Below are 22465 nucleotides of genomic sequence, written 5' to 3'. Positions count from 1 at the left end.
CAAATATGTCCCTCTTTCTGTCCCAAATTTGGGGATCCAAATGGTTTTGCTGCTGCCCAGAACTACACTTCTGTCAGGGAGTCCCCAAATAAATTTGTACTCTATGCAATCTTAGATTTCCTGGCCTCTCTTTCTTCAGTCTTATGGCACCTTGGAGCCAATCCTAGTACAACAGAATTGGATTATTCTGGAACAGGAATGGATCCCCAAAACTTGTTCCTCCTAACTGAAATTTTGGACCCTCTGACCCTATTCCCTCCTCCAACCTTCCCCTAACCTCTGGTAATCACCATTATATTCTCTACTTCTATGAATTCAATTGTTTTTGATTCCCACATAAGTGAGATCATGTGGTATTTGTTTTTCTGTGCCTGGCTTATTTGAATGGATAAAGAAAATATTTCATGCTAACACAAAGGGATATTATTCAGTCTTAAAAAAAAAGAAGGAAGTTCTATTATTTCTGACAACATGGATGAACCTGGAAGAAAAGTATACTCTTTATCACTTTTTTTCCACTTGATCTTTATTACCTTTTTCAATTGTACTCTCACTAAGCTTACTTAAAACTTGCCTGTTCTATACAAATTCTCAGTCTCAAATATAATTTAAGTCCTACACTACAATTCTAGGTGGTCTCAAATTATAAGGAAATCCTGCTCCTTTGCCATTCTTCCAAATTATCCCTTCTCTTTTTAAAGGGAACTATCTTTTTTTCCTTTCTTGGTACTGGGGATTGAACACAGGGGTGCTTATCCATTGAGCCACATCCCTAGCCCATCTTATTTTTTATTTGGAGACAGGACCTTGTTAAGTTACTTAGGGCCTCACTAAGCAGTTGAGGCTGGCTTTGAGCTTGCAATCTTCCTGCCTCAGCCTCCTAAATCACTGGGATTACAGGCATGTGCCATTGAACCTGGCAGAACTATCAATCTTATTTCTATTATTATCCAAAATATAATAAATGAATAATTCTTTATATTTTCCTTTGCTTTTTCTTCCCTATATCCATTTGATTTTATGTCCTCTCTCCAATTTACATTACTGTTCTAATTATTTCATTTCAATCTACGTTTTTCTATATAACAAGGTAACAGGGTACTCTAAAGCCAGATTGCCTGAGTTCAAATCCTGACTCTGCAAGTTCCTTAACCTTTGTACCATAATTTTCTTAGCTATAAAGTAAGGTTGATGATAACAAAATCTACTTCATGTAGGGAGTTGTGAGGCTTAAATGCATAAGTGTATGAAGATACTTGGAACAGTGAATCCTGCTAAAGACAGAAGAAAAGGGGAGATTAAATGACATGCTTAATGATATTCCTCTTATAAATATCTAACTACAGATAATAATAAAAATTTTAGCTTTTCAATATTCAAGATATTATTCAAATTTGGAAATAATATCCAAATTTCCTTATTTGCTCTTATAATAACTTTAGAAAAGAAGGCAATCACCTGTAAGGTTTATTACCTAAATTGGAAAAAAAATGAAGCACGGAGGAGGGAAAACAGGTATCTAAAGTGATACAATAAAGTAGTAAGAAGATGCTAATAAGCTGGGTGCAGTGGAATTACAGCACATGCCTGTAATTCCAGTGGCTCAGGAGGCTAAAACAGGAGGATTGCAAGTTCAAAGCCACCCTCAGCAAAAGTGAGGTGCTAAGCAACTCAGTGATTCCCTGTCTCTAAATAAAATACAAAATCGGGCTGAGGATGTGGCTCAGTGGTCAAGTGCCCCCGAGTTCAATACCTGGTACCACCACTACCCCCAAAAGAGAAAGCAAGAAGATGCTAATAAGAATCCAAAAGAAAGCTCTTTATTCACAGGGCCTTTTTAAGTGTATGACATAACCAACATTAAAACTGTCCTGGCTGGGAACATAGTTCAGAGTATGTGTTTTGCATGTGCAAAGCCCTGTGTCCTTAGTACAAAGGGAAGGGAAAAGGGATAGGAGAAGGGAAAAGGGAGAGGAGAAGGGAAAAGGGAGAGGAGAAGGGAAGGGAAAGGAAGGGAATGGAGGGGAAGGGAGGGGAGGGGAGGGGAAGGGAGGGAAAAGAGAGGAAGGGGAAAGGAAGGGAAGGGAAGGGAAAAGAGAGGAAGGGAAAGGAAGGGAAGAGCAGGTAAGGGACAGGATTACTTGAAGAGCATAGAAACCAAATCAATCCAATATTATAAATTCACTGTATTCATCTTTATTAACATGTCTAACTATAGATTTCTACCCTATCTACCTCACAGAATGGTTTTAAGGATCCTCATACCTTTCAGGGTAGAAGTTTCTTGAGAACATAAGACATAAACAAGAGAAGAAATATTGTGCAAAAGAATAGCTTACCTTGTGGTGTATGATGATGATTTTGCGTAAAAAATGCTTTATGATCAGACAATCTGTCATCAAAGTTCTGGGCTTTTCATCAACCTGTAACAATGCAATAAAAACATCCACCACAAATATACAAACCCAAGAACACAAATGAATTCAATATGGTGTTTCTTTTCTTTTAAAGAGAGAGAGAGAGAGAGAGAGAGAGAGAGAGAGAGAATTTTTTTTAATATTTATTTTTTAGTTTTTGGCCGACACAACATCTTTGTTTGTATGTGGTGCTAAGGATCGAACCCGGGCCGCACGCATGCCAGGCGAGAGCGCTACCGCTTGAGCCACATCCCCAGCCCTGGTGTTTCTTCCTATAAAAATAACTATATCTCAGAAAGCTTTTTGTTTATCCAAGGAGAAACATCTTTGAGAATGAAAATTATACACAAAAGGGAATTTAAATAGCCATCATTTTTTGGGTTAGAGTGCCGCAGTCTGGCTGGGCACAATTCAGGAGCCACTTGTCAAAAGAAACTAACTTTATTTTTAGAACCACACAAGCCAAAGAAAACAGCTCCTCAGGAAAAAACCCTCAGAGCCCAGCTGCCACCACTGGCTTCCCCCAAGCCACACACACCAACCCAGCCACTTCCTCCCACAATCCTCCTGCTCTTGAGGCCGATTGGCTGGGTCACATGGGCGGAGCCAAAAAAGTCCCCCAATGAGCAGCTCCGTGGTCTGAAAGGGCAGGGAAACAGCCCAATGAGCATCACCGCAGAGGGGCCAATCAGCTAGATGTTGCTGGGGCAGCTGTGAGCCAATCATCAGCTGGCAGTCTGAAAGTTTGCTGGGGCCCCTTCGGCTGTGGCTCTCAACATTAGAGTGCCTATTTCATGGAATTTGAGGAGATATATGAGTAAAACCTACAATGTCAAAACCACCTTTTGAAACAAGTTCAAAATTAATTTGGATTAGAGCTGAGAAAAGTAACTATCTTAATTCTACTATTTTAATGTCTTTATGACACTCTGTATTAAGATTCTGAGTGGAGTCAAAGAAGCAGACACTTAAATTCATTCATTTATTAAATTAATTTATTCTAACATTTATCTATAAGGAAAAGCTACAGAGTAACCTCAAAAGTCAGAAGACCTGTGTTCTAGTATTGGCTCTGTAAAAATATTTTAAATTACCATGAAAAAAAAATAACTTCCCGGCTCTGGACCTCATTTTCTGGTCAGCAAAACAAAGATAATACCTACATGGAGACACTTATAATGACTGGCAAACAAAAAACACTGAACCCTGTCTTTCTACTTAAAAAATGTAGAAAGACACCATAAGAAAAGAGAGGAATTATATGGCATGCTTCACTGTATTCATCTTTATTAACATGTTTAACTATAGATTTCTACCCTATCTACCTCACAGAATGGTTTTAAGGATCTTCATACCTGAAAGCAAATGTTGTATATGGTAGCAGTAATGGACAACACTTGTCATTGCCTACAATGTGACCAGCATTGTGCAGGTGCTACATGTGCATTACCTCACAACAACCCTGTAATGTAAGTACTATGATCCCCATTGGAGGAAAAAAAAAAAAAAAGGATCAGAGAATTTAGGCAACTTATCGGTAGTCACTTAGCTCTTCAGTGATAGAGATGGAATTTGACCCTAAGTCTTTCCAATCCTAATTGCCCATGCTTTTCCAATATACTATGATACTTCCCTACATATATAAGATATACCTTTTTAATTTTTCAACAATGGCTTTCTCTATTCTAGGAATGGTGCAAAAAAATTTTTGCACCAAGTAATACAATCTTACTTGTATTACTTTATTTAACCATCACAAAAGATTTATACATAACCCATATTTTTTTATAGGTGAAAAAATTTTCAGAGGTTAAACAACTTGCTCAAAGTTAGCCAGGTCAATTTGGCTCCAAATCTTTAGTATTAACCACTTTCCTATAATGATTCACTACATTTAATACAGTGTCCCTAAAATCAGAGTTAGAAACAGTCTCCTAGAAAATGAAGATGTCCAGGAAAATGAAAGTATAGTCAGAAATCAGCAAGTTCTTGTTAATGGCTTAGGAAATACAGAGAGCCATGTACTAGATGTATTTTTAGTGGAATAAACATTATCCCTGAGCTCAGAATCCCAAAATACAATAAAGAATGTAGCCAAACACAGTAGTGCAAGCCTGTAATCCCAGCAGCTCTAGAAGCTGGGTCAGGAGAATTGCGGGTTCCAAGTCAGTCTAAGCAACTTAGCAGGATCTGAGCAACTTAGTGAGACCCTGTCTCAAAATAAATAAATAGGCTGGTAATGTGGCTCAGTGGTTAAGTACCCATGGGTTCAATTGAAAGGAGGAAGGAAGGAAGGAAGGAAGGAAGGAAGGGAGGAAGGGAGGGAGGGAGGGAGGGAGGAAGCAAGGAGAGAGAAAGGAAAGAAGGAAGAATGGGAAAAGGGAAGGAAATATAAATTCTTTATTAGATATTAGATAATAATTATAAATCGGCTGAAAAAGGTCAAGAACTATGTAATAGGTAAAGATCAATGAAAACATTTGAAAAATTATTAGAAAATGCATATTAGACAATTCTATAAAAAAGTCTAGGATTATCTATGCTTGTTAATGGTACATATCATAATCACATCCTTTAAGAATTTTTAGTATAATATTTAAACAGGAGAAAAGCAATGGTCTCTTTTAAGCATTTTCTGTATTTAATACTTTCAAAAAAACTTCTTGGAACAGTTTTAAATCTCTATAACCTTGGTGATTACAGGGTATATCATAGAGAGGGCAAATTATAGCTAACAACAAGGCAACCAAATAAGTGAGAGCTCATTGAACAGCTCTCAGAGAGGGGCTACAATTAATAATAATGACAGCTGCTGTCTACTGAACACTTGGTACATGCAACAAGTTTATGTATGGCAGAAATTATGTCCATTTTATAAAGGAGGATCATAAGACTCAAAAAGTTAATTAATTTGTCCAAGCTAGTTAGGTGGCAGCACTGGGATTCGAACACACAAATGATCTTTTCTGAAGTCTACACACTACGATGCAATGCTGTCTTTCCAAGAATGTTTATTTTCTGTCTGAATAGGGTAAGATAGAGCTGGGGGATATAGCTGAGTGGTAGAGTGCTTGCCTAGCATGTATGAGACCCTGGGTTCCATCCCCAGTACCACAAAAAGAAAAAAAAATGCTTCTTGTGAATGTGGTAATATATAATCGTTTTTTTTTCCCCCCAGTGCTGGGGATCAAATCCAGAGCTTTGTATATGTTAGGCAAACACTCTACCACTCAGCTACATCACCAGCCCCCATCATTATATGTTATGGAGCTTGACAGGAAATGCTTATATATAACTACTCAATATATGCATTTACTTATTCTTAAAACATGTTGGGCTGGGGTTGTGGCTCAGTGGTAGAACACTAGCCTAACATGCGTGAGGCCCTGGGTTCAATCCCCAGTACCACAAAAAATAAATAAAATAAAGGCATTGTGTCCAACTATAACTAAAAAATAAATATTTTAAAAAACCCACTAATGTATATTATTATGTATACCTAGGCCTATAGAGATACATAATACAATCTCTGAATTAGAAGAATTCACATAGTTCAGAAGGAAGAGACATGAATATGACATTTCATATGGCAAAGTGCAAAGTTCTATAATTTAGGTATATGAGGTGCTAAAGGAACATACAAGATAATTGGCATCTAACTCAGACTGAAAGGATAAAGTGATCTAATGACAGGTTAGCAGAAGACAGTTAACCCTTTTAAGTTGTATTCATATATAAAGAGAGACACACACACAGAGACAGACAAAGAACACAAAGTCTATAGTTGAATATCAAAAACCCAGTACCCCAGCATGGCACATCTACAGAAGCAGTGAACTTACTTAAGTGCTATTATGAAAAAATCAATGCTGACAGTTCTGGACACCAGAAACCACTAGAGAACCATGTGGTTTTAGTCTTAACCTCTAAAGGCAAGTCTGATATAATAGAAGTTCATGTTCAAACATCAACTGATACAATCATGGGCCCTCTGCTGCTCTCCTGAAGAATGTCTCATTTTTTCCATTCCATCTTTGATTGATAGGTAGGCAGGTAAGTAGGCAGACAGACAGATAAATGAATACAGAGATACAAATATGGAGATATATGCATGGTTATATGCATGTTATCTCCATCCATTTTATCTTTTAATATTGTTAGAAAAATAATATAAAACTGGGTAAGGTTGTTCAGAAGACCTTGTGAAATCAGACTGCTTTGGAGAAACACGTTACCCAGCCTTATGAGCCTCAAGATGTAGGACTCACACTGAGCATGAACACAAAACCCAACATCTCTCCTAAATGAGCTTCCTCAGTCTCCCTTGAGATTAATTTTCCCCACAGGCCCAAATCAGTGGATCATTTATATTAGTTTTTCATAGATGTCACCATTAAGTAGTCTTTGCTCTCAAGTTTTCTAATCAACCCTTCTCCCCAACTGATGTATTTATAATGAAATCTTTTGCAAACTCCCCCTTTTCTCTTTTCACTTTCTTCATTCCAGTGTGTTTTAAATAGCTACACACCATTATAAACAATGTGATGTAGTGGGGAAAAATGCTTTGAGGAAACTCTTGTTCCCTGAGGCTAATGCTGTCTGGCTATACTTCTCTTTACCCTGTAATCTCCAGCACCAACTTGCTCCTGGTCACTAAGCTCACAGGTTTTGTCTGTACTCCAAGCCTGACTTTCACATCCAAACAGATGACCAAAGGGCTGGGGGTATGGCTCAGTGGTACAGTGCTTGTCTACCATGCATGAGGCCTTGGGTTCAATTCCCAGCACCACAAAATAAGACAGTGTTTTGCTCCTACTAAGTAGATGACCAGTCTTAGCAACAACTCTGTCTCGGTTTCCTGACCTTCTCAAAGACAATGACCCTGACTTCCACTCATTTTCAGCTAACTATTTCCATGGCCATAGTTTGGAACTGGTCCATTCTGGAAACCTTAAATTGAAATGTCCAACCCTGTTATGAAAAGATGTATACCAAGATGTTAACACTGGTTTCTTTGACAGGCCAAATTATATGTGCTCTGAATGTTTGCTTTGGTCATACTTCAATTCTTCTGAGGGAAACACTGCTTTTACAATAAGAAGGAAAATAAGAGAAACTTTATCACTCTAATAACAACTTCCTAATAAGTGTTTGAGTTTACTTGTATTCATAAATCTGATTTTCCATCTATCAAGACTTTAGACATGGACCCTTTCTTTTGGGTAAGGTGCTCTTTCTCTTGGCTGCCACAACTGTCAGTGCTTACCTCTGTCATGATTATACATCAATCTTTTCCTTTACACCCCAAGTTCCTTGGGATCAGGTAACATGGCTTGGAACTCTGTACTTACAGTTCCTGGCTCAATGTAACTAACTTGAATAGACAAAAGTTTCTCAATGAATGAATGAATGAATATTGAAATAGTACTGACCTACATGAATCATATGACCTATAGATTCAAGTTCTAATTCTGCCACTTGACTCTCATATGACTCTGGAAAAGTCAGTCAAATTCTCTGAATCTCAGTTCTCTTATCTATAAAATGGAGGGATTATACTTGTATATATATATCCACCTTATCAAATTGTCAGGAGGCTTAATTATCATTGCTTGTTCAGACTGGCTAAAAAAACATAACCTCATTTTCTAAAATTGCTTTTCATGGTTCACTGGAATCACCTTTTTATTGTTACTTGACATTAGTAGTTTCAGAGCTGACTAACCATTAATTGCTCTACATGATTTACCTTTCCTTCTCCTAAAGAAGATAAGGCATAGCCAGGGGTTTCTATGGTTCTGATGTTTTACCCATTCCTTTCACAAGGGGCCAAATAATTATTCAAATGTGGAAAAAGGCTTCTCAAATGTTTCCTTGGAGAATGTTTGAACAATTTTAATTCTTTACATCTCTACCAAATCCAAGAAAAGAGAGACATAGAGCCAGAAAATTATTAAAGAGAATGAAGAACTTAATTGTCACTTTCATAAATCTGGAATACAAATAAATCAATAAAGAGATATCTAAACCAACTGAATAAAAAGATATACAAATAGGATATGCACTGGAAATTCATTTTTATTTTCTTTATCAGGAGATTCAAATTCAAATAAGAGTTTATTTCAATGGTTCCCAAACTGCATCTGAGATTTTAAAAAATAATTCAAAAATCTAGGCCACACCTCTATGAACCAAATTGTGTCCCTCAAAATTCATATGTTGAAGCCCTAACTCCCAGAATCACTATAATTGTAGGTGGGGGACTTAAGAAAATAATATAAGGTATTAAAGTGTTTCTTCTTATAGGGACACCAGAGATCTCTCTCTTTCTCCATGCAGATGCTGAGGAAAGGCCATGTAAAGATATATAGCAACAAGGCAGCAATTTGTTTTCTGGTGAGAGGTCTCACCAGAAAGTAACACTAATGGCACCATTTATTTTTAGACATAGTCTTTTTGTGTTGTCATATTGTCTAGACTGGTCTTGTACTCTTGCGTTTAATCCTCCTGCCTCAGCTTCCAGAGTGCTGGGATCACAGGCAAAAACTACTCTTCCCAGCCCTGATGGCACCTTGATCGGTTCTTCTAGGCTCCAGAACTGTGAGAAATTAAATCTCTATTGTTTAAGCAACCTAGTCTGTGGCATTTTGTTATAGCAGCCCAGGCAGACTAATGCAACTCTCCAGATCAATTAAATCACAACCTTCTCGAGTAGGACACAGACATTAGTAATTGGAAGTGCCCAGATAATTTAATATCTGCACAGGAAAGTTTGAGAACCAATATCTCTTATTTTACTCTAAACCTGGACCTCTGATGGACCTAAGCTTTTTTCTATTATTAGATTTGTAGAAAAATAAGAATCAGCCAGGTGCAGTGACACACATCTATAGTCCAGAGACTTGGGAGGCTGAGATAAGAGGATTCTAAGCAATTTAGTGAGACCTTATCTCAAAAATAAAAAATAAAAAAGACTGAGAACATAGCTCAGTGGTAAACTAGGTTAAATCCCCAGTACCAGAAAAATAAGAAGGAAAAAAATTAAACCACCAGTAGTTTATAAAACCAGGACATAGCTTGCCTCAAAAATCATCTGGAAGGATGTTGCCCCTGATGTGTCCAGAGAATAGCTACCTTCCCCTGAAGTCGAAGTCAGCTTTGCAGAGAATCCAGGCAGTATAGATTGTAGTTCTGTGTGAGAAGAAATGGCAACAGAGTAGATCAATCAGTTTGGATAAGGACCAGAGCCTCTGGAATTGTTTATTAAATCATCGAGCCAAGAAGGCTTTTCCTTGATGAAAAGATTACCTGAGAAATTTAAAATATGATTGAAATGGCTATGCATCATCAAAATTGTTTGAACATTTAGAATTACTTTCTGGGGTTAAGACATTTAATATCATGTTTTCAACTTTTCACATTTGCTAAATCAATTTGATTCTTCAGTTAATTTCTACTAAGTCATGTTCATAGCCAGCAATCTTCAGAACTGATAGTTCTAGTTGATATTATTGTTTTTTCATAGATCAATTCATTATCTAATTAACACAAATCCAGATAAGTGAACTAATTTAGAACTGAAAGCAGAAAAAATTCAAGAATGTCTCAGGCATGCTTTTTTTTTTTTTGGTATCGAGGATTAAACTCAGGGGCACTCAACCACTGAGTCACATCCCCAGCCTATTTTGTATTTTATTTAGAGGCAGGGTCTCACTGAGTTGCTTAGCACTTGCTATTGCTGAGGTTGGCTTTGAACCAGTGATTCTCCTGCCTCAGCCTCCCAAACTGCTGGGATTACAGGCGTGCACCACCATGCCCAGCTCAGGAATGCATCTAATATAGTATGTTTATAAAGGAGGTCATCTTTAACAAACTCAAACTCTTGCCCATTTTTAAATAACTTTATTTATTTATTTTTATGTGATGCTAAGGATCAATCCCCCTGCCTCATACGTGATAGGCAAGTGCTCTACCATTGAGCTACAACCCAGCCCCAAACTCTTGCCCCCATTTAATTTGTAAATTAACCACTTGGCACATTCATATATGCTGATTCAGAACTTTGTATAAAGTATTGGTGAGCTGTGGGTCATCCACACAAACATCAAAGTATACACCACACATTCCCTGGCACTCATATTACAAGGAAACAATCAAACCTGCATTTTGTAAAATGTCATCCTTTATTTACCCTCCATATTAATACAATATGGAGAACGAAAGAAGTATAAAGATAAAATCTCAGTGTTGCAAATTTTACCTTGTAAATGAGGTTGACGATGTTGACATACCAAAACATCAACTTTAAAAACCAAGTAAAAATAAAATATATTCTAAAATAATAGAACAAGTATCTCCTAAGGCATTCATTCATACTTATATCTAATAGTGTTTTAACCTTTTCAAAGAAGTATGGACATTCCCAAGATCAAGTTTTAGCTATCAGTTTTAATGATAGTATTTTTCTTGCCATTAGCTTGGTTTTCAAACCTAATTTAGTCACAAAGCCCTAGATGATAATATGGTAGCAAGGTTATGCTACACTGAAGTTTAATAAGCTTGGAGAAGAACCAGGATGCTTTACCACTGATTGACTTCCTGACCTCAGGCAACCTCTTTATTCTGATTCAATTACATTTCTGAGAAATAAAGAAAAAATGTTCCTGAATCTTCCTTCTCTTTGAATAAGACCATACAGAAATGTGGGGAATGTGGGTACAGGTGAAAAGGCTTATAAATGACTTTTTTAGAAATATTTTTTTTAATTTTTAAATTTTTAATATATTTTAAGTTGTTGACCTTTATTTATTTATATGTGGTGCTGAGAATCAAACCCAGTGCCTCACACATGCTAGACAAGCGCTCTACCACTGAGCCATGACCCCAGCTAGAAATCTTAATAACAATTGTGTGTGTATGTGTGTATGTGTGTGTGTGTGTGTAGTGCTAGGGCTTGAACCCAGGGTCCTGTGCATGCTAGGCAAGCATTCATGCAACTGAGCTATATCCCCAAGCCCCTCTTAATAACAATTTAAAATAAATTATATAGTTATTTTGGAGAAGAGCAATTTCAACTGTCTGACTCCACACACCAAAAAGCAAGCAAGCAAGCAAGAAAACAAACAAAAGAGATGAATTGGCTAGAGTTAAATATAAAAAGGTAAATACTAGCTAATGAAACACTTCTGTTTTAAGATAAATTGAGCACATGTTGAAATCTTATCTTCCCAAACATATAAAATGATGGGGAAAATGGTGGGGGGAGGTAACGTGGATTTAACCCAGGGCCTTATGCATGCTAGGCAACCTTTGAGCTATACCCCAGGCCTAGAACACATATTTTTAAATTAATAAAAACAGTTATGGGAAGGAAAGAAAAAAGAAAAAAAGGGAAATCTTATAGTCAAGAAATGACGAGGTATTTTTCTTCCCCTGTCTTCAAAATGAACAACAAAAAGTGAGCAAGTGAGAGAATCCATTATGGTAAACAAAGTCTAAAGATATACCATATTTGGGGCCTGCACTGGGGGATAAATGGAGCTAATATTGCAATACTCAAAATTTTAAGACTAAGAGCCACACAGAAAACATAGGAAGTCTAAGCAAGGGACCAAAATGTGAATGAAAGCCAAAGATATACTGCCTGCCAAGGGACACTGGCAGCAGCATCACTGATTCAGGAAAAGGGTCTTAGAACTATGATGTATAAGCGCCTACAGGATTCAGAACTATACTGGCAACCGAGACGCAGGAGCTTTGTATCTTGCCACCCAAATACAGTTTAATCCAAGATATATACAATGCAAAGCTAGGCTCAGCAACCCTGAGAACCTCCCACTGCAGCTATAAATACAGAATGTGCTCAAGTTAAATAGATCATAGCCCTTTATCCCTAAACTAAAAATCACCAAGCTATGGAGATCAATACCACGAAAACTATAACATATACCAAATAGCATTTATACCCAAGGAAACTGAGTTAATAGAATAATCTAGGACTTTAAGTATCTATATTCTAATCCTTTGAAGAGAAAATAAGTCATGAAACAAAACTAAAAGCCATGGGAAAAATCTTATTAGAAATCTTGGAAATTGAAGATAATGGCTTAAAATTAAAACCTAATGAATAGTTAAACTGGATAAGAGTAAATTTAAAGAAAAATTAGTACATGGATGTTCATTACAGCATTATTCATAATTGCCAAAAGTGGAAATAACTCAAATGTCCACCAAATGACAAATGGTTTAACAAAATGTAGACTATTTCAGCCATAAAAATAAATGAAGTATAGGGCTGGGGTTGTAGCTCAGTAGTAGAGCGCTCACCTGGTACATGCGGGGCACTGGGTTTGATCCTCAGCACCACATAAAAATAAATAAAGGTATTGTGTCCACCTACAACTAAAAATATATATATTTTAAAAATAAACGAAGTATTCACTATAAGATCAGTGAAACTTAGTTAAAGCAGTCAGACACAAAGGCCACTTGATTCCATAATGTTCAAAATAAGTCAATCGATGTATATAAAAAGTAGATCATATTTGCCAAAGAATAGGGGATGAGGGTAAGTGGAATGATTGCTACTGGGCATAGGGTTTCTTTTTAAGTGATGCAATTACACTGGAATTAGATGGCAATGATAATTACACAGTCTTATGAATACATAAAAACCTGTGAACACATTAAAATGGCGTGTTATGATGTATTATATCAATTAAAAGGAAAAAAGGTGAAAGACATGAAAAATAGGTCAGAAGAAATAATTATGACTGATAATTTTCATAAAACAAAGACAGATGTAAGTATTAGTTGAAAAAATTAACCAGGTATGCCAGGCACGGTGGCACATGTCTATAATCCCAGTGGCTCAGGAGGCTGAGGCAGGAGGATTTTGAGTTCACAGCCAGCCTCAGCAACTTAAGAGACCCTGAGCAACTTAGCAAGACCCTATCTCTAGATAAAATATAAAAAGAGCTGGGGATGGGCTGGGGATGTGGCTCAAGCGGTAGCGCGCTTGCCTGGCATGCATGTGGCCCGGATTCCATCCTCAGCACCACATACAAACAAAGATGTTATGTCCGCTGAAAACTAAAAAAATAAATAAACATTAAAATTCTCTTTCTCTCTCTCTCTCTCTCTCTGTCTCTCTCTCTCTCTCATAGAGCTGGGGATGTGGGTCAGTGGTTAAATGCCCCTGGGTTCAATCCTTGGTACCAATAAATAATAATTTCTGTGATGGTGGTAATGTTGAAATCTAGTTATATTTTGTTTTGTTTTGTTTCAAGAGACTCAGCAAATCAATTAACTAGTTGGTTTTTAACATAGCCTTATTTAATAATGTTTGTAAATAATATGATAGTAAATAAAGCAGTAATACTAATGTATTTCTAAGAATGAGGATAATTAAGACAAAAGATGAAAAGCCCTTTGGTTGGCTCTGTGGCTTGATGTCATTAGTTATACTGGCTAATTATTTCTATATTATAAAACAGCTGACATCCTTTTAAAAAGGAAACAGAAAGCAGGACATTTTAATGAGGATCAGCAATCTTTCAGAAAAGCTTCATTCAGGGCCTTAAAAAGCAGAGGGATTAGTGGCCCTGGCTGCATATTCATAGAGCTCACCGGTCCAGAAGCCAATCAGCAAAGGCATGGTTACTCAGGTCTCCAACAAAGGAAGTACCTGAGCTTCACACTACATGGATTCCCACACAAAAAGGACATAGATTGAGAATGGATGGAGAAAAACTTAATCATCTGCAGACTGCAGACACTACTACCCAGCCCAGAGGTCCCTCCTCTACGGAGGGCCTGTTACCTCCTAAGTGAATCCAACAGCCACCTCTATGGTTGCTGCTGCTGAACCAGAAGTCTCCTGTCAATCAACCGCCGCCATCGATGCCTCGGTTTCTGATGCTGCCAGCTTGCGGTTGCCTGGAAGTCTTCTTTCTAGGTGTTGCTGCCACAGAAAAAACCAATACCCTAGATGTAACCGAAGCTGACAATAGTGCTGACCTCTGGAGATCGCCTGGTGACCTATCCCCCCAGATGCAGTTGCAGCTGCCATTGCAGCCTCTGCTACTGCTGACCCACTGCCTGTTGCCAACAACCACTGCCACTACCACTGCTACTACAGCCTAGAGGATTGCTTTGGGGAAAACTCCAGGTTTGGCTACTGTGGCTGCACCCTTTTGGGGACACCAGCCAGGGCCTGGGGCCTGGGTGCCAGCAGGTTTACCACCACAAGAGCCTCTGTCTGGGGACTCCAGTTGGGACCTACAGGTCCAGTGGGAGGAGGGGTGCCTGAGGGTTTGGAAGAGCCTGAGGTCTTCCTGCTGAGAGTGCTGATGGCCCTTGTCTTACTGCTGCATCTCGGGGTTGCTCCTTTGCATGAGTGCATCCCTGGTGGTCTCTACAAATAGGAGATCTTGGGACTGCAGCGTAGACCATCCTGAGGTATCTGAAGCCCAGATTGGTGGGATACAAATTGATTTTGCGAGGTCTGATCTGGGTTTGGTGATCCCAAGAGACATCAGAGACAGGGGCTGAGAAACTGTTGAACACTGACAGTTCGACTTTCCAGCAAGATTTATTTTATTTTTTGATTCACTAATCTCTCTACCATATTTGGAACAGGAAGTTTTTTATGCATCAGTGTGTGGAAGACAATGATATATGAATGCTGTTTTGCATTTTTGTTGTATTCTTATGTCTTTAATTTTTTTCTCTTTGTTCATGTTCTTCCTCTCTCTTGTGTATTTACTCGGATTTTTTTCCCAAGTTTTCTCCAATAGTCAGTCTCTGTTGGCTCCTCTTCCACTCTTCCTGTGAATTTTTACTTCTAGCTTCCATCTTTCTCCCTTGCAAATATTGCATACTACACTACCTCTGTTCTCTCTTGCACTATCTGAAATTATAAATCGTTTTAACAAATGTTCTGTTTGTACTGTAGACAGTTATTGAACTCATCATTTTGGTTTAATGCAAGAAAGCAATAGATGCCTTAGTGGGAGCTATTAGGTTTAAGGCTATATATTGTGTACATTGGGTGCTGTTGATATTGGTCTCACCAATAAAGGTGAAGCACTGGAAACCTTCAAGGACACTACAGGTCTACAGGTAGAATTTATCCTACTTTAGATCCATACTTTTAGATGGGAAAACAAACTAACAACATAAAAAAACAAAGGAATAAAACACCCCAAACAAACCAAGATGCTTCAACAACAGAAGTCTCTGATAACCAAATTTAAGAGTTATTGTAATAGATGAAGGAGCAGAGACACAAACCAAAGGAATGCACAATCTTTTCAATGATATAATAGAAAATTTCCCAAACCTAAAGAATGCAATGGAAAATCAAATACAAGAAGCTTACAGGACCCCAAATGTACAAAATTACAGCAGACCCACACCAAGAAACATTATAATGAGAATGACTAACAGAGAATAAAGATAAAATCTTAAAGGCTGTGAGAGAAAAAAAATCAAATTATGTATAGGGGGAAACCAATTTGGATATCAACTGATTTCTCAGCCCAGACTCTCAAAGCTAGGAGGTCCTGGAATAATATATTTGAAGCTCTGAAAGAAAACAGATGCCAACCAAGAATTTTATATCCAGAAAAATTAAGTTTCAGATTTGAAGATGAAATTAAAACATTCCATGATAAACAAAAATTAAAAGAATTCACAACTAGAAAGCCTACAAAACAGAGCATTTTCAACAAAATATTCCATGAGGATGAAGTGAAAACCAGCAAAGGGAGGATATACACTAAAGGAACATTCAACCAAATGAGAAACTAAGACAAATCAAAAACCAGAAATAAATCAAAATGGCAGGGAATACAAATCATATCTCAACAATAACCTTGAATGTTAACAGCCTAAACTCATCAATCAAAAGACATTCCCTGGAAGATTGGATTAAAAAGCAAGAACCAACAGTACGCTGTCTTCCAGAGAATCACCTCATGGGCAAAGACATCCACAGGCTGAAGGTGAAAGGATGGGAAAAAACATCACTCATATGGATTGTGTAAATAAGCAGGGGTCCATTCTCATTTCAGATAAAGTAGACTTCAAACCAAAGTTAATCAGAAGAGACAAAGAGGACATTTCATACTTCTTAAGGAAAGTATATATAAGCAGGACATAACAATTATAAATACTTATGTGAGCTGGGGTTGTGGCTCAGAAGTAGAGCGCTTGCCTCGCAAGTGCAAGACCCTGGGTTCGATCCTCAGCACCACATTAAAAAAAAAAAAAAAGTGGAAAAAAAAGGTGTAGTGTCCATAAAATATTACTCAGCACTAAAAAATAACAAGATCATGGCATTTGCAGGCAAATGGATGGCATTAGAGCAGATTATGCTAAGTGAAGTTAGCCAATCCCTTAAAAACAAATGCCGAATGTCTTCTCTGATATAAGGGGGGGTGACTCAAAATGGGATAGGGAAGAAGAGCATAAGAAGAAGACTACCACTAAATAGGAAAGAGAGGTGGGAGGGAAAAAGAGGGAGAAGGGGAGTTGCACGGAAGATGGAAGGAGAACGTCATTGTTATACGGAATACATATATGATGTTGTAATGAGAAAAAGAAAAAAAAAGTGTGTCACATTAGATTGGATAGAGAGAAAGGATGGGAGAGGAGGGGAGGAGTAAGGAGGATAGGAAGGGCAGCAGAACAGAATTGACAATATGATTGATGTATGTACATTCCATGTATGTATTATATGTCAAAATTCATTCTGCTGTCATGTATGACTAAAAAATAAAGAAAGAATGAAAAAAAAAAGGTGTTGTGTCCAATTACAACTAAAAATTAAATATTAAAAAAAATTTTTTTAAATAAATACTTATGCCCCAAACAATGGAGCATCTAGGTACATCAAACAAACCCTTCTCAATTTTAAGAGTCAAATAGACTACAATACAATAATACTGGGTGACTTTAACACACCTCTCTCACTACTGAACAGATCTTCCAAACAGAAACTAAATAAGGAAACTATAGAATTAAATAATACAATCAGGCTCCCACTCCTGCTATATCAATCTACACAAGTTGCTTGTCACCCCCCAGTTAGTTTGCTGCAGCCAAACTGCGGCAGATGGTGGCCCGTTACGGGGAGCCCTGGGACACTCGGGGGTAAGTGACAAAAAAAAAGCTGCCTGTCCCTAGATAGGACGGGAGCAAATCTGCTCGTCCCTAGGCAGATAGGGCAAGAGGAAAAATGGCCGTTTTGAGAAAATGGAGAAGATTGATACAGTATGTTTGTGTCTTGTTTTGTCTTGAAATGTTGTATTGTCTTTGTGACAAAAATATGGAAGGGCGGGCTGGGGATGTGGCTCAAGCGGTAGCCCGCTCGCCTGGCATGCGTGCGGCCCGGGTTCGATCCTCAGCACCACATACAAACAAAGATGTTGTGTCCGCCGATAACTAAAAAAAAAAAAAAAAAATGAATAAAAAAAAAAAATATGGAAGGGGTGAGAAGTAAATTACTAAGGGAAGGAGGCACCCCAATGAAACCAAGAATAGGACTTTCAAAGCGGCGGGAGCCGGCTCTTCCCGGCAATTCCCCCCTACCCGCCCGGGGAGCGGGACGCCACTGCTAGAGCCCAAATTCAAACCTGGAGGCACAGTCTTGCAGGCTCTTGCTCCCTGTGCCCAGTGGCAGTTTGAGTCCCGGACACTCCCCAGACTCTCTCCGGGGCCATTTGGGGCTGCCCTGGATGCTGCAGGCGGAAGACAGCCCGCGTCCCTGAAGTTTGATCATTTCCAAGGCCAGTAACTACAATGGTTCTCCAACACCTGGAAGATAGTTTCTGCCTTCGTCCCAGTGCCAGTGAGGATGAGGATGGAAGAATTTCCAGTGTTGCTGAAAACCGGACAAGACATAGGCTGAGAACCGGAGGAGACTTTGATCAAGCTAGCTGCCTGCAGAACTTACCTGTTCTGTGATTTACCTGGACTGTGAGTTAATCTATTGAGACACTGCTTTAACTGGACTGAGACAACAAACTGTAATCTGCAACAAATTGTAACTTGGTATCTTTGCTAATGGTGTCATTGCTGGTATAATTTTTCCAAGGGCTTCTTGCATGGAGCCATCAATTGGCTTGGTATTGTGGCATTTTGTATCCTCCCCTTCTGCTTGTAGTAGATTGTTCATGATGTTTGTGTAAAACCACTATGGTTGTTATTTAAATTAAACAAAAGGGGGGAATGTTAGGGTCTGTAAACAAGTCTGTAAAAATGTTAGGGTCTGTAAACAAGGATGGCGCCTGGCATTTTGCTAGGGGGAGTGGTTTGTGAGGTGACGCCAGCGAGCCATTAAGTGTGGAAATTCCTTATTGGTTGACTGCTGTATCTTGTTTATGTTAATTAAGATAAGCTGTGTGGAATGTATATATACCCCTCCTGTCCTATAACAAAGGGCTCCCACTCCTGCTGTAAAAAATAATAATAATACAATCAATAATTTAGACTTAACAGACATAGAATATTTCATTCATCAATGAGCAAATATACTTTCTTCTCAGCAGCACACGGCTCCTTCTCTAAAATAGACCATATCTTATGCCACAAAGCAACTTTTAATAAAAATATAACAAAAAAACAGAGATAATATCCTGCATTCTATCAGACCACAATGGAATAAAATTAGAAATCAACGATAAAATTAAAAAAGCTACTGTAACAAATGGAGATTAAATAATTCACAATTGATTGATGAATGGACAGTAGAAAAAATCAAGGATGAAGTAAAAAAATTTCTTAGAGGTAAATAAGAACACTGATACAACATATCAAAATCTCTGGGACACTATGAAGGCAATACTAATAGGAAAGTTTATTGCATGGAGTGAATAAAGAGTCAACAAATAAATGACCTAACACTATATCTATACAACCCTAGAAAAAGAAATCAACACCAAAAGCAGTTGAAGTCAGGAAATAATTAAATCAGAGCTGAAATTAATGAAATCGAAACAAAAGAAACAATTGAAAAAACTGACAAAACAAAACGTTGGTTCTTTGAAAAAATAAATAAAATAGATAAACCCCTGGCCATGCTAACAAAGAGAAAAAGAGAGAAAACTCAAATTACTAAAACACAAAATGAAGAAGGAAATATCACAATGAACACGTCTGAAATACAGAAAAATAATTAAAACTATTTTGAAAATTTAAACTCTAATAAAATAGAAAACATCAAAGACATCGACAAATTTCTGGAGACATATGACCTAACAAAACTGAATGAGGAGATCAGACATGCTTTAAACAGATCAATTTCAAGTAATGAAATAGAAAACACCATCAAAAGCCTACCAATCAAGAAAAGCCCAGGACCAGATGGATTCTCAGCCAAGTTCTACAAGACTTTCAAAGAAGAATTAACACCAATACTCCTCAAAGTATTTCATGAAATAGAAAAGGCAGGAACCCTTCCAAACTAATTCAATGAGGCTTATATCACCAAAACCAGACAAAGACACATCAAGGAAAGAAAAACTTTAGACCAATATCTCTGATGAACATAGATGTAAAAATTCTCAATAAAATACTGGCAAATTGGGCTGGGGTTGTGGCTTAGCGATGGAGTACTGGCCTAGCACGTGCGAGGTCCTGGGTTCAATCCTCAGCACCACATAAAAATAAATAAATAAAGGTATTGTGTCCAATGACAACTAAAAAAAATTTTTTTTAAATTCTGGCAAATTTTATCAAAAACATATTCAGTAGATAGTACATCACGAACATGTGGGACTCATCCCAGGGATGCAGGGTTGGTTCAACATATGAAATCAATAAACATAATTCATCATATTAATAGACTTAAAAACAAGAATCAGGGGCTGGGGTTACAGCTCAGCAGCAGTGTGCTTGCCTCGCACATGTGAGGCACTGGGTTCAAATCCTCAGCACCACATAAAAGTAAATAAAGATATCGTGTCCATATTTTAAAAATCTTTAAAAAACAAAAATCATATGATCATCTCAAAAGATGGAGAAAAAGCATTTGACAAAATACAGCACACCTTCATGTTCAAAACACTAGAAAAACTAGGGATTATAGGAACATACTTCAACATTGTAAAAGCCTATGCTAAACCCAACGTCAGCATCATTCTTGTTGGGAGTCACCCAGGCTCCAAAGAATAACTTCCCCATCCCCCGAGAACAGCTGTCCAATGGTGAGCCCTGCTGGCTCACATGATCCTTACCCACAAATCAGACTAGCTCTGCTGACTCACATGATCCTTACCCACCAATCAGACTAGCCCTGCTGACTCACATGATCCTTACCCACCAATCAGAAAGCACCCCATGCCAACTGTCAAACTCTTCAACCATTAAACTGTCATAGCTGTCAAACCACTCCCGGTTCTATAAATATGCAGAGCTGTTCCTCAATAAACGGGCATTTTCTCCAACGAAGAGCCTTGTTCGTTCTTTCATTGGTGCTGAAACCCGGGATGGGGAATGCCACGCTGCTTGAGGGCCCCCTCTATCAAGGCTTGCCACTCTTTCGAGCTCTGCTACTACTCACACAACACTGGCTCTTCAGTAGGTGAGTTCCCCTATCAGGTATCCAACTTCAGATGGGCTACGCAGGGTCTTTGACCGTGATCGTCCAGCAAACCTCTGACACCCAATCTGGAGGAGAGAACGCACCATGCTATGACCTTCACAGTCACGGTGGACTCTCTGGAAACTGGTTCATGAATGGGAGGTACTGAGGAGTAGAAGAACAGGCACTCTCCTCTCTCTCTCTCTCTCTCTCTCTCTCAACGACCCTTGTCCCTCTCCTGACCTATGGGGGCCTCTTCTTCCCTCCCTGCAGACTCACCCTTATTAAATTCTACACACAAGATTGGCCTTACTATCAATTAGACAATCAAAATCAATGGTCCCCAGGAGGATCCCTAGATCCCGTAATTCTCAAGATCTAACTTCTACGAGCACTTGAAAAAGTGGAAGGAGATCCCCTATGTTGAGGCTTTTTCTCTTCTTCGTTCTCACCCTAACCTATCCAGCAGATGAACCCCCCCCACCGACCTCCCCCATCGGCTCCATCCAGTCCCTCAGGTGCTCCCCCAACTCGGCCGACACCTTCAGTCTCCCCAAACTAGGTCCTGAGAGTTTCAATGGGTCCTCCAGGCTTATAGCCTCACTTATATGTTATTAGCTAATACTCTCCTTCCTGAGAACTTGCCAGAGCCCATGCGAATGAAACTCATCAAGTTAATCCCAATCAACCTCTGGGGCCACTTGCTGCCCCAGATCAAACTCCCAACTGGGATTATACACAAGCTGGCATACAGAGTAGGGACCGATTCTCCGCATGTATTATTGCTGGGCTCAAAAAAGCGAAATGTAAGGCTGTCAATTTCCAATGACAAGAGATTAACCTAGATCCCAAAATCTCAGATGGCCGTCATGTCCTTATGACATATTTCTTCTTGCAGAGCTATCCTGACATCCGGGCCAAACTAAAACAGTTCGAACAAGGCCCTGCCACCCCACAGACTGAGAAATTTCAGATGCTCTCCCAGGCCCTGCAGGGTGATTCCTCCGGTTGCCGCCCATCACCGCAGGTCAACACCCCCACCCCATCCCACCCCCACGCGCGCCTGCTTCAAGTGTGGCAAGGAGGGACATTGGGCCAGGGCATGCCCCGCACCACGCACTCCGTGTACCTCATGCCCTAAATGTCAACAACAAGGTCATTGGGGTTCTGACTGTCCTAGATCCCATAGGAGGCCTATGGCCAGGAAACCCTCTGACCTTCTGGGCATGGCAATCAATTGACGGAGGCTTGGGTCCTTGTCCCCGGCTGTAACAATCAATAGACAGGAACCCAGGGTGCGGATTCTGGTGGATGGGCGCAAGGTTGACTTTCTCCTTGACACCGGGGCTACTTTCTCCGTCCTGACAGAATTCTGGGGGCAAACAGTGCCGTCCACCACTCCTATTGTCAGGGTAGGAGGAAAGACCATCTATCCAAAAAAGACTCCCCTATTACTCTGTTC

The 22465-nt window shown here is 38.9% G+C and overlaps 1 protein-coding gene across 1 annotated transcript in view; it reads right to left on the bottom strand.

The window, feature by feature from the left end:
- Positions 1–22465, bottom strand: part of Top6bl (TOP6B like initiator of meiotic double strand breaks) — an 86827-nt gene that overhangs the window by 39596 nt on the left and 24766 nt on the right. The window contains exons 4-5 of the mRNA XM_076842948.2: positions 9499–9608; positions 2340–2423 (exon numbers count right to left, since the gene is read on the bottom strand). Coding sequence (XP_076699063.2) covers positions 2340–2423; positions 9499–9608 — 194 coding nt within the window. The remainder of the gene's footprint in view (positions 1–2339; positions 2424–9498; positions 9609–22465) is intronic.

This window comes from Callospermophilus lateralis, chromosome 2 (assembly GCF_048772815.1).
Source record: "Callospermophilus lateralis isolate mCalLat2 chromosome 2, mCalLat2.hap1, whole genome shotgun sequence".
NCBI classification, from domain to species: domain Eukaryota; kingdom Metazoa; phylum Chordata; class Mammalia; order Rodentia; family Sciuridae; genus Callospermophilus; species Callospermophilus lateralis.
The sequence above is the reverse complement of the archived record's forward strand: the minus strand, read 5'-3'. Positions and strand labels throughout refer to the sequence as shown.